At 46.3% G+C, this 12,412-nt stretch overlaps 1 protein-coding gene across 1 annotated transcript in view; it reads right to left on the reverse strand.

Moving 5' to 3' along the window:
- Positions 1-12,157, reverse strand: part of LOC126567995 (bone morphogenetic protein 5-like) — a 28,947-nt gene extending 16,790 nt beyond the window's left edge. The window contains exon 1 of the mRNA XM_050224389.1: positions 11,631-12,157. Coding sequence (XP_050080346.1) covers positions 11,631-12,116 — 486 coding nt within the window. The 5' untranslated portion in view covers positions 12,117-12,157. The remainder of the gene's footprint in view (positions 1-11,630) is intronic.
- Between the last annotated feature and the right edge of the window lie 255 nt (positions 12,158-12,412).

Genomic DNA, 12,412 nt, shown 5'->3' on the forward strand with positions numbered 1-12,412 from the left:
GTTCCGGTTCGGTTCTCCGACCCATGGCCGACTCTCGCCTGAGTAGGCGTTTCCGTTTCCGGCGAGCACAACCCGGTACAAAATAAATCGGACCACGGTTTGGCCATTGCCATTGAATCAGTAGCTGTGCCCAGTATCCATTAGGGGTAGGGTAGGGTAAGAAGCCTGTTGTCAAACGATATTCTAAAATTGGATCTCTGTTTTCCCGTAATGTTTTGGTGAATGTTTTAATTGTTTTATATTTAACGGTCGCTTATCTTCTCAGGAATTCGGCACCGTGAGTCACGTTTGGTTGGTTTGAAAATGTTTTAATGTCTCTGCCGAGCTTTTAAGTTTTGAATGCGCTGTGAACGATTGTCAGCATTGACAATCATAAATATGTATATGAACGTGGTTGATAGCATGTTTATGTCAAAAATTCTTTCCTACACAGACGACGGTCCACCTGCGCACGGCAACAAGGTAACGTCCACGTGGTTTTGTAGGATCTAAAGTCCGTCCAATAAGTCATACACATCCATAATGGACACGGGCACGATCATAAAAATCGATTCGATTCGTGTTTCACGGTCACCCATTTTGTCCGTAAATTTCTGGACCTGAAACCGGGATGGAGCGACACTTTGTAGCAAGCGGAAAGACCTGTTCCGGTACGAGAGCAGACCGGGCTAGCTACCTCCAGAACCACCTTCTGGATCGTAAAATTTGTGCTGAACATTACACGGGTCAATACCTGTTCCCGTGCCTCACCAGAAATGTCTGGACTAAATTGTTCTCTGAAACGTTTGCGATTGTGTTGTAAAATTGTACAAAAAAAAAAAAAGCAACGAACTCGTCTCCCGAGAATCCTCGACAAATCCCTTGAGCTGGGGATGGGCCTTGGCCGGGTGCCGATGACTTTTGCGTTGCGTTACAGGCCCCGTCACAGGACTGCGGGGACGATCGTCTATCAACCATCTTTACGATCTACTAGCGAGTGGCAAACGGGGCGTGCGGTACTACCTTTCCTGACTGATGTTGGTGTTGATGTCGCGAATTCCTCGCACCGTTCGACAGGCGCCACCAGTCGACTGGGGTGTTTTTTGTCGCTCACAAATTCCAGACATTCCTTGGCTTGATCACTGTTGACTTTTTGTTTGGTAAAGTGTGTCCCAAACGCTGCATCCGTGGTCCGTGAGTTTGAGTTTTCTTGTGCGCCAAACTGATGGGCCATTCGGTTGCTTTTCTTTTCGCGACGCGCAAATCATCGTGACTGGTGTTGTTTTGACAGAGGCGAAAGGCCTCCTCAAATCAAATGCGGTGCGCGTGGCGTGTGTTGCGGGGATAAAAATGGAACTTGGCGGTCGGATGACAAGCGGGCAAGAATGGAAAATGCGACCCAAAAATAGCAACGCCTATGAAGGCGACCGTTGTGACGATGCCCGGCATTGGATGGCATTCTTTTGCTCCGGGCAAGGACGTTTCGGCCAAAGTGGATCCAAATTGGCTGCCGCGTACTGGTGCTTTCCTTTTTTTTTTGGGTTATGAATTTTCTTGGAATCAAGATTTCTCATCTCAGAGGAATGAGTTATCTGTGTGCGAGTAAACAGCAGCAACATTCTTGAAAGGAATATCGGCGCATCCGTTGAAAGCAAAAACCCAACTGTCACCTACAACGAACATAAAATTTATAGCAAATTAATTGGTGTACAGGCAAGGAATTCGATACATTCAATTGGATGTTAGCCCTCGGCGATCTTTCGCATCGCGCCTGGCGGGGGTGTGTATTTCGCTCACATCCCCCGTCCCGTTAAACACGTGCAATAAACAAGTTTGACTTGGGAAAGGGGCGTTGGAAAACGAAATGGTCGCTTTCGCATGTTCGCAATCTGTAGTCATCATCATTAAATTAAGAAGTGTGATTAAATGTGTTTTTTTTTTAATTCAACCTTTCAAGACGAATACATTCACAGCGATCAGAGGCATGTGTGGCGTTGTAAGCAAGGTATGGCGAAGTAATGTTTTGTTGGATCGTTGTCACATCAGCTGTCATTTGGGATCGTTTTTTTGCGCTTATTAGTGTGGATTATTCCAAGAAGAAGCATCTCACGGCGGACAATTTATTCATTGGGGAATTTGGACGAACCAAAAAAAGAAACAGACAACCCCTTGCCCAGTGGTCTATCATTATTGATGAGATGCATTAGTGCCAGCATCGTGTTAGGCAGTCAAGTGACCTTCGAATTGTTCTTCACTTCAGCACGCTGGAGGGCTCTTGAAGAAGCAATGTGATTGGCAACATTCGGCAGCAAAGCATAAGACACTCGGCGGGTGCTTTGCTGCCTTTGCTTTTGTACGAGAGAACACTTTATGTTCTCTTGACGGGGCTTGACAGGTACGGCGGGTGGTCCGTGTCCATTAGGAAGCGTCGTCGCAAAAGCGATAATCAATCATTCGCAAATTTTACTACCAAAGCTGCTTGGGTCCGTAGGCTCAATTGGGAACCCCTCAAGAATTGGGATCTCTTTCACATTTCTCTTTTACAACCCGAAGGTGAAGAGAGGATCATAGCTTAACGATCCTAGGTGCGAGATCATGCCGACGTGTCTGAAGGATAGTAAAAAAAAAGCGGCCATAAATGAGCATCATATTTATGTCTTTGGGTCGCCATACTGAAGAATTCGCACATGGGTGCAGAATGGCGTAGCTGTTAACATCCTGCTGTCAACGGGACAGCAGCACAGTGGACTGTGTGTGTGCATCCGTTCGAGGTCTACTACGCATAAAGCGCGTCAACGGCCCGCGGAATGGTGCAAAACCCTCCGGAGAGAATCAAAAATATCAAAACCAGAGCCACAAAGCTAGCTGCTGGCTATAGGACGCAGTGTTGCACCTTTTTATCAGTGTGTCACCCCGAGTGGGGGCAGAAATTAAATTAATAAAAAAAAAGCGTTAAACCTGTTTAGCTAATGGGCGATTTTTATGGCTGGCAGTTTTCCATATACATCGCTCGGGCTCGCAGTCAACCCGGTCGCTTGATTGCTGCTGCAAACATGAGGCAAGGAATTGGGAGATGTTTTGCGTCAAAGCGAGCAAAGAATGCAAGCGGAATCATTAAAAAAATCCTCTCTCTGCAGGTGGTTGTAACCTTGGGATGTAAAATCAAAATCAACCAGAGGTCACTTCTAAGTGTCGTCCAATTATGGCACCATCGGGAGAGATAGACATTGGCTAGAAACATCAGAAGTCGGAACGTCAGCCTATGCCTTATGAGAGATACAACACACCCACCCTTCATCGGACACGCATCGGCTGTGCAATGCATCGGCCGGTGTGTGTTTTGTTCCGTCATGTTTAATTAGGTTGTTCGGCACTACCAACGTGCGTACCATAGTGTGCGTGCTTAATAAGTTCGCGTGATCGGTAGTAGATAAGCATCGGGGGGTTTTTTTGTTGTTGTGCAAAACGCATTGTTTTACGATTACGATTGCGTGGTGCGTGTACCACGTTGTTGTGCCCGATGTATCGAGCGGTTTGATGCGATCGTGAGACTTATCGACAACATCCGGCAAAGCGAGTGAGTGCGTGTGAGGTGAGAGAGCAGTGAGAAGCGGCCCCTTGCTCCATAAACCCGGGGTCCCATTTTCTTATCGAGATAGCCTCACGTGACCGATGGCGGCCGAGTGAGTGGTTTCTGAGTGAACAATCCACAAACCAATTCTGAAACCTTGTGGATAGGACCATTAAGTTCGACGAGCCATAATGAAGACATTTACAGGCAATCGGGTTTTTGTTTGTTGAGCTGAGGGAGCTACGAGTTGCGTTAAAACGCGTCGTGATCTGTTGGATGAGAAGCTTTTATCCGCGAGCTTAAAAGTAGCTAATTCCTTTCATCCTGATTTAAACCATTTGGGAGCAGTTTGCAAGCTTTGCAGGAGCTCCATTTCTTATCAGTTCGGAGCCGGGTTCAGAGTGGTCCGATCGATTGAGGGAAGCATTTTATAGCTTCTCTTCATTGTGCCAGTCCGATTCGAGCAGTGTTGTGCAACGTCAAACGTCCTCAACAACAATTTACTGGCGAAGATCCAAACAAAAAAAAAGCTCCCCAAAACGTGGTATCAGAAACTAGTTTTACTGCTTTTCCCCGTGTGGAACGTGTTGTTGCGTGGGTTTTTGTTTTTGAGAGGTGGAATCGGTATTTTCATCTCGTTCACTTTTCGGTCGCAAAGTCGCAAACATTTCTGAGCTATCAATTTTGCAAATTTGTGACCGGGAAAGCAGTAAAAAAAAACGAGAAAGCAATCGACAGAACCAATCTCGGCTGCGCTGATGCTCCTCGATACAACGGCACACACGAGCACACGAGCGATGTTTATTGTTTTTTATGTTGCTATAATCGGTTGGAGGAATTTAACTTGTTTTTTTTTGTGTGTGCTTTTATTGGTGGCCGCCTGAGATTGCACCGAGTGAAGAATAGAAGCACCGGAATGTTTATTATAAGCCCGATAGGCCGATAATTGTGTATTGGTTGTTAATCAATTTTACACCGGTGGAGTTCGCGGACATACCGGAGCAGATATGGGATCAGCCGTTCAAGTGTACGTAGAACGAGGAAGAAAATACCTGTGGCCTGGCTTTATCTTTATTTAGCGAAGCTCGGGTCGTACGAGCGAAGAATTTATGGCAGGCTCTTAGGCTCTCCCATCCGCAAGCTTTACGAGTCGGGTCAGGTCGGATTGCACTAGAAAATTGATCACTTTCTTGCTAGCGATGATGGGCGACCAGTGGTCAATCGCGTGACGGACGGGCGGACGTGTGTTGCGTGTTTCAGTTTACGCTGCTGCTTCAAGTGGGAAATACATAATCATCGTACCATTTAAGTATGAATGCTCTATTAGTAGCCTCTATTGTCGTTTGGTTTCGGTGGGTCGAGTGGAGCGCGAAAAATGGCGTTGCGAAGCTTTGATTCTCTGTTGTAGTCAGTGTACGGAACGTGATTAAATTGAACTGATTTTAGCCTCTAATTTGGGGCTATTTGTAGCAGTTGAAAACACCACGAGATTATTTCAATGTTCATTGATTAATAATTGAGAAATAATGCAGGAAGCGTTGTGCTATAAAATGCTGTTAGTATCTTCCGTTGCTTTAGTAAATAGTTATTAGTTTAGCACTGCATCAGCTCCGGTTTTTCTGCAATCTCCTAGAGTTCTTGGAGTGGCAAGCAAATTTAGTACGTGTCAATTCAAATAAAAAAAAAACCCCAGAAAGCCCACTTATACTACATATCTTAATACAACTTTGTTGGTGCTATAAAACATGCGTCTCCTTTTGAAGTCTCCCTGTCAAAACACTCGTGCGTCAACCAGTTTTATTGTGAACTTTGACTCAAGTGGACGGTTCATTCTACAACCACTCGAATAAGCTTCGAAAACGACACTTTAACGCACCCATTACTGTCAAATGCGCCAGCCGCATGTACATAAGTGTCGCACTTTATGGAGCAAAACCGCGTCCGTAACCTGTCCACACGCGTAGAAATAGGAACTGACGGTTTACCAGACGGGCACTGGCGCTTACAATCTGCAATCGATGATGGTTGATGATGATGCGCAATGAAAGCCGAACGATCGAACGATCGACGCTTGCTTGCGACCAGAGCTGGGTCGAACAATTTGTCGATATTACGTCGTCCATGCCGATGCGCCGATCGAGAGGATAATTAAAAACGTAGCAGGTTCGCTGGGGTTGGGTTATGCGGTCGGACGGATGAACCTCTTTGCGCGATAAATCACTTGCCGCAAGTGACTGGAGACGGTGACAGCGACGACGACGACGACGACGACGAATGCGATTTGTAGCACTTGCGGCGACGAATGCGACAACTAACTGCATGTCCACGATCAACCCCCCTTGCTGCGACGCCGTACCGTGGAGACATCAGGGGAAGCGGACTTCAATTATGTAAATTGAGCAAGAGTTCGAATGGTTTCCAGTGGGAAAAGTTCTCGATCGGCGCTTGGCAGACTTGGTTCTGGCACGGCGGGTAAAATGGCACGCGTACGCGAATAGCATAATAAGGATGTAAAATCGAGCTCCGTGTGCAAGGCCGCCGCATGTTCACTTGCCGGACACAAACACACTTTCTTTTATAAAGGCAAGACATCGAGAGCACAACTCTACATAGGATTAATTACCGGGCAAGTGAATCAGCTGCAGGAAACCTGTTGCCCCAGCGAACTGTTACGCAATAACTGCAAGGCCGGTTGATTCGGTTTCGCTTTGATAAGATTTTGTTCTTCCAACGCCGCACGTCCAATCCCACCGAACGGACAACGGGCTGAGGCGGAAAGGTTAATGTTGAAAAGGCGTGACTTTACCGGAATCTGCTGCTGCAGATGCAGCAGAGTTGCATTAAATTCAATTTTAATTATGCACGAAAGTGCCCATCAACCTAACCCATCGCCAACTACCCCTGGGGACAAATTTTGCTAATGGAAGCTGCCGCAATTCTGCGGCTTACCCCATGCCGAGCTTTGTGGGCTGCCGCACGTCCAGAGGTTCTAATTCTAATTATAATTAAATCAAACATACTTCAAGTTACTACGGTGTTAGTAGGTCACACTGGTGCTAGGAATCGGTCTGCATTTTTTTTTTGTGTGCTCTCCCCTATGTGCGCTCTCTCTCTCTCTCGGGAAATCCCTGCGAGTAAGATTTGTGGCGAGCGGTAGACACGGGTAGCATCTGGATACTAGGGAAGGGTAATTGAATAATGCTTCCGAGAAGGAAAACGGAAATCGTACCGAAGCGGAGACCGGCGGGTGTGATAAGGTATTAGCGGGTAAAGCAGGACTTGCGGCTTGCGGTTATCAAAATCACATCATCAGTATGCACTTTGAGGTTGAGAGGATCGATCGAAGATTGCATTCCTGGGTACGGTGTGATGTCAATGTTGTTGGGTTGTACTGTAAGTTATGGTTGATGTCTTGTCCTGGCTGCTTAACGCGGCTGGTCAGACCAGGCAATCTGATGGCTTGTGAGACTCCGCAGTTTCCGTGGGTTAACAAACGACTCCGAATCTCGCATATACTAGGAAGAGGTATCCTTTTTTCACGTACTTTCAAATTATTACTTCAGAAAACCAAGTAAGTACAACAGCTCAGACAAGTGAATTTGAAATACCAGCCAATATTTTAAAATTCCATACATCATCACATGTAGCCTACCAACCGACATCATCCTTGAGAATGATATATTAACATACTAATCTGGATATAATTCCTACCCGTTCGGTGCCATTATTGTTTTGCTGGCGCATGATGGTTTGAGACTTATGTTTGTCCTTTAAAAGTGTGACCAAATTAAACTTCCCTCCAACCGGCCACCGGCAACCAGCAAACCAATCAGGCTGCTGTATCTACATATTTATCGCATTATAAATGCACGCAGCAGGTTTTTTTTTTTTTTTTGGTTGCTTGGCGTGGCCATCGTGGCCTTTTTTCTGCCCAATAACATATGGTACGCCAACAGGGCGCTTCCCATCACTGACTGATGATGATGATGATGGAGAGAAGGAGTGGAAGAAGGAATTAAATTAATGTGCCAACAAATCAATTTTCTCGAACAGGAAAAAAAAAAACCTCTGAACCCTCGCTTTTTCGTACGAGACGTTTATTATGTGTTTTTGTTTTGGTGTTTTTCTTCACCTTTTTTGTTTTGCTTGGTTGATTGGTCTCCGGAAACAGAGACGACCCAGCATTTGCATAAGCAGCAGCAGCAGCAGCAGCATCAGCTACAAGTACAAAAGTACAATTCGCAAACAACCCGTGTACGACATAATCGGTGTGGTTTTGAGACAAGCGGCAGTAAAGACGATAAGGCAAGTCGTCGGTCCTCGGTCGCTTTCAGGATACATGTGGTGTGTATGTTTGGTGCTTTTTGCAACACAGATCGATAAAGTTAGCTGCATGCTCATGCAGTTCCCTCCCCCCTGTCCCTTCTTGCCAACCCCATTTGGCTATTATGAGCGACCTGAAACGAATCAACTTATCTGAAGTTCCCACTGGAAGCTGCTTATCGGGGTTTTTGCTGCCCGTGTGCCTCTTAACTTTGTGCATCTCATTTTAGAGGAGCTTTTTTTTTTTTTGCTGGAGATCAGGATGGAAGAAACTTCGCTTGTGTATGCGTATTGGATTTTGTGTGCAATGGTTTAACTGGCAGCGCTTTTTAATATGCTTCGATGTTATTTATAAATACTTTTTTTTTTACTCGTGGAAGGATAACAAATTTTCCACTGCTAGCCGTTTTAAATCTGGCTCAAGAGCAGCAGCAGTATCTTTGTGCCGGTGTCTCGTGCCATGGTTCCTCTCAAATCAACTCGCTCCTCTCCAAAGTTTTGTCCAAAGCTGGCAGCTGTTTGTGTAAACGGGAACGGGTAAATGTAGCTCCACGATCAGCTGGAACGGAAACCGTGCTAGCAGAGGGAGTTTTTGGGCTGGGACCGATTACAACATCGCAAATCTAATAAAATCACTCATTGCGTCTGACATCATGTGGGACGTCCTTTTCAGATCTCTTTCTCTCTCCTCCTCGATAAGCAAGACCATAAGGAACGAACGCTTATTAGTCAAGGATCAGATGTTTGCCTAACTTCGGAAGGGTGGAAAAACGAACGCGCAACCAGCGAACGTGTACATTCATGGATGAAATTAGAATATTGAATCTCCCAGAGTTTGAGAGTTTTGAGGTCTTTTTTTTTTTTGGGAGGAAAGCAAAAAAGGGAGCCAAAGAAATCGACGAAAACCTCGCAAAAGTTTGCTAACCAGCACCGGAGCACGGTGAAGCTCGCCCCCATTGCTTCAATGCTCCAGCTTTCGTGTCTACGTGTGGTGCTGTCAGGTAGTTGAAAATTGGCCCAGAATTATGCTCCATTCGTCCAACACGTTTCTCACGTGCCTTCGTCTGGCCCGTGTGCTCGGTCGGTCGAGCACACGAGCACGCGGGCGAAGATGTTTCGCGATGAGGCTCATTTAAAATTAATCGCACCGGAGTTCTATTTTCGTTGCCGAGTGTTGTCCCATGCAGTCGGCGTGAGTCCCAGCCTTCGGCGGGAACACCCATCGATCCGGGGTCTCTTCACACCCCAGTGAGCGTGTATGTATGTATGTGTGTTTTTAAAGGTTTTTATTTGCCCTAATGATGGAAGCGAAATTAATGCAATTCAATCGAATAGCAGCATCATGATTGCGATCGCTATTCATTCCATTCTGGAGGCGAACGGGACAGCTAGCAACGATTCCTAGACGGATCGATTTTGAAGCATAATTTGAAGCATTATCTAAACAAATCACTATCGACCATTTCTTCCAATTTCGGTGGTGGGATGGCGTGACATGGTGTACACTTTTTTCTTTTGCTGCTCCATTTCTCTTCGTAAACATCTCTATCACAAGAAACTATTAGTCCCGGGAATTGTATGTCTAGAGGCTCGTACTCGCAGGGGTTTTCAGGGCTCTCTACAAATATTTTAGTTGAATTTTATTAAATCATTACACAATTTCGGTTCATAATAGCCTTAAAGTGAGTTGCAGAGTGCCATTTTAGTTGATATATTAATCAAAAATCCACAGAGATAACAGCTGTCAGTATTTTAACTGGGAAATGCTCTTGAATTTTCAAATTTGTACTTCATTTTGTGTGCTACAAATCTTCCATAATAAATTATAGCAACAGAAATTTTTGAAATTCAATGTCAAGAAATTCATTATTTGAGGAAAATCAATTTACAATACTCGAATTGATAGTGAAAACTCCCCGCCCGATTGATAGTTATTGATTAGGCAAAAGCCACAACTCAGCCACTGGCAAGCACTGGTGCCACTAGAGGAAAAGTTCCTTAACCGCAAGCTATTTCCAAACGCCCTGGCCCCGGGTCGAAAGCCTCCCCGGATTCCCGGAATGCATTGTAATCGAGTTTTCCGAGATTTTTGGGTAGTTTGCCCTTTTTGACCTGGTTTCGGTACGTTTGTTTGGCCGCTTCATTCCGGGTTCGGAAGCAATGAGTACCGCGTGCAGCAGTCAAATGAAAAATGGAAAATGAAATTTTCGGTTGAACAGGCGGTGCATTGCCACCAACAAGCCGGGGCAACATATAAAGGTGCCAGTGGTTTACGGTTTGTGTGTGTGTGTGTGTGTGTGTGCGCGGTTCGGTTGGCATCAGCTTCTGGAATTCAAAAAGAAAATTCAACTACAACCATTTTCGCTCTCAGAAACCGAATTCTAGAGGGGATGAACTGTAGATTTCTGGAACCGAAAATTTGGCTTGAGGAAGAATTTTCTCATACACACACAAACACACAAAGAGACCAACCCAGGATGCAATCCAGCGCACCGGATGCTGCGTTGGGTTACGACGAAAGAAGAAAGTGGGAAAACTTTTATTACAGCAAACCATCATTTGCCATTCGCCAAACAGTGTCGGAGTGATGCTGTGGCCCGGAGAGTTTTGCTCGGGCGGGATGAGGCGGGTAGCAAGTGTTTTGTGCCCGAGGTTGTTCTACGGTTCTCTCGCCGTACTGCTCAAGTTCAAGAGCAGCAGCGTGCAATCTCGCTTCGGTTGGCACAAGTGTTGAGGATTGATTTTTGCGTTTTTCCCCCTTTTCGTGTTGACCTTCGGGGGAATTTGTCTCTTTCCCAGTTGTGGAAACGCTATGGCAGGCTGTGGGAAAAACGAAGCCAGGCAGGCAAACAAGGAACGGAAATGAAGCAACAGAAGATTGTGCTTTGCCTTTTGCGGGATGGCCGAGTTCTAGATTTATGTACTCCCATCATACGCCCGCAAGTGTCCTCAGGAACGCTGCGCTTTGGTTGATGCTGGGTGTTTGTGTGTTTAGTGTCGAGTGTTGTCTACTCATCTGGTTGTACTTAGACACATACATACATCCACAAACAGTGATTATTGGCACATTAGTGGTGGCCGTTGCACTGACGAGTGATGCTGATTATTAGCCTGGTGACGAGCAGGATGACGATGATTGACAACCTGACGGGCTCTTCTTCTGCCGTACCGGCTAAACCGGTAGCTTCGATCGCGGCGGATTTCACTTTCACCGCACCGGCAGAGCTGGGAGAGCTTTTAAACACGTTAATTGAAAATGTTTATAGCTCATCGAGCACAAAAACGTACATCGTACTGTGCTATAAATGGAGCAATAGAGCAACCCGGTGAGTCCTACTGTATCTCCCACTCAGGCTCCCTGGTCTTCGGTACCTTAAGACGTTTTAGAGTCGAGTTTTAAATCGATTTTTTAAAGCAAGAGTAATATACTTAAAAAAACATCATAAAGGTGGAGTCCTCCTGTATGCAGCTGCACTACTTGAGCTCTGGTTTCTCCACGACGACTCCATCACTTAATCTCAAACCTTGCTGAAGTCATGCTGCCTCGACCAGGGAAGGTCGCTAGGTGTTATAGAGCACCTATTTTCGTACCATACCCCGAATGTGCGCCGAAATATCACACGGTCATGATCGCTTCCAACCACATAAGCGTCTTTTTCCTCTCCGGATATTCACGACCGACCGACCTCCCGAGCTATTCACGACACCGGATACGATTAATTAGGCAAACCCGCTTGGTTTCTCCCATTGCACTTACCAGTCGTACGTCGGGCAGCGCACTGAGACCGAGTCCTTCCAGCACGATCTCCTGCAGCTTGGTGCGGTTGCGAATCGCTGCACCGGAAGTGGGTGGGCCGTGCTCGTCCACCACCTCACCGCCACGGCTACTAATACTGTCGGTGATACCCGCCGCCGAATGGCCGATGGTAGCGGCGGATGCCCGAAATGCAGCACGGGACACTGTCTGACTATCACAGATAACTAGGAACAACAGGAACGACAGGAATTTGGACACTCTTAGCACACCCCGTCTCCGGGCGCTCGGACGATGGTGATGATGGTGTGGATAACTGTAAGTGTGCTTTTGCTTGCCCGGGCTCGGTGTGTGTAGTGTCCGCTTGAAGCCGACGGCAAGCAGTGTGTCATCATCGGTGGAGGACTCAGCGCCCGGGCCCATACTGCATCCGGGATCGAGGTGACTACTGGTGGCTATTAGCCTAGAATTGCTACTGACACGCATCATCGTGACACTGTTACGAGACTGTGCATTGCTTTACTTTGCCCACTGGATTACTGCCCGGGGGGGGAGGACCGGGTTGTTACCGCACCTGAACACAAGTATACACGCGAATACTTTCTCACTTGCTCACTCACTCACTTGGGAACAATAAAAAGGTCATATGCTGCGGAGAATGAAAACACACAAAAAAAAACTGTGAACTTGAGTCATGCGGAGATATGTCACTGCCACTACCTATCCACTATCTTCTAGATAGAGCTAGAATAGTAGTAGGCAGTGCTTCGTCACAAACACACACA

This window comes from Anopheles maculipalpis, chromosome 2RL, assembly GCF_943734695.1.
Source record: "Anopheles maculipalpis chromosome 2RL, idAnoMacuDA_375_x, whole genome shotgun sequence".
NCBI classification, from domain to species: Eukaryota; Metazoa; Arthropoda; class Insecta; order Diptera; family Culicidae; genus Anopheles; species Anopheles maculipalpis.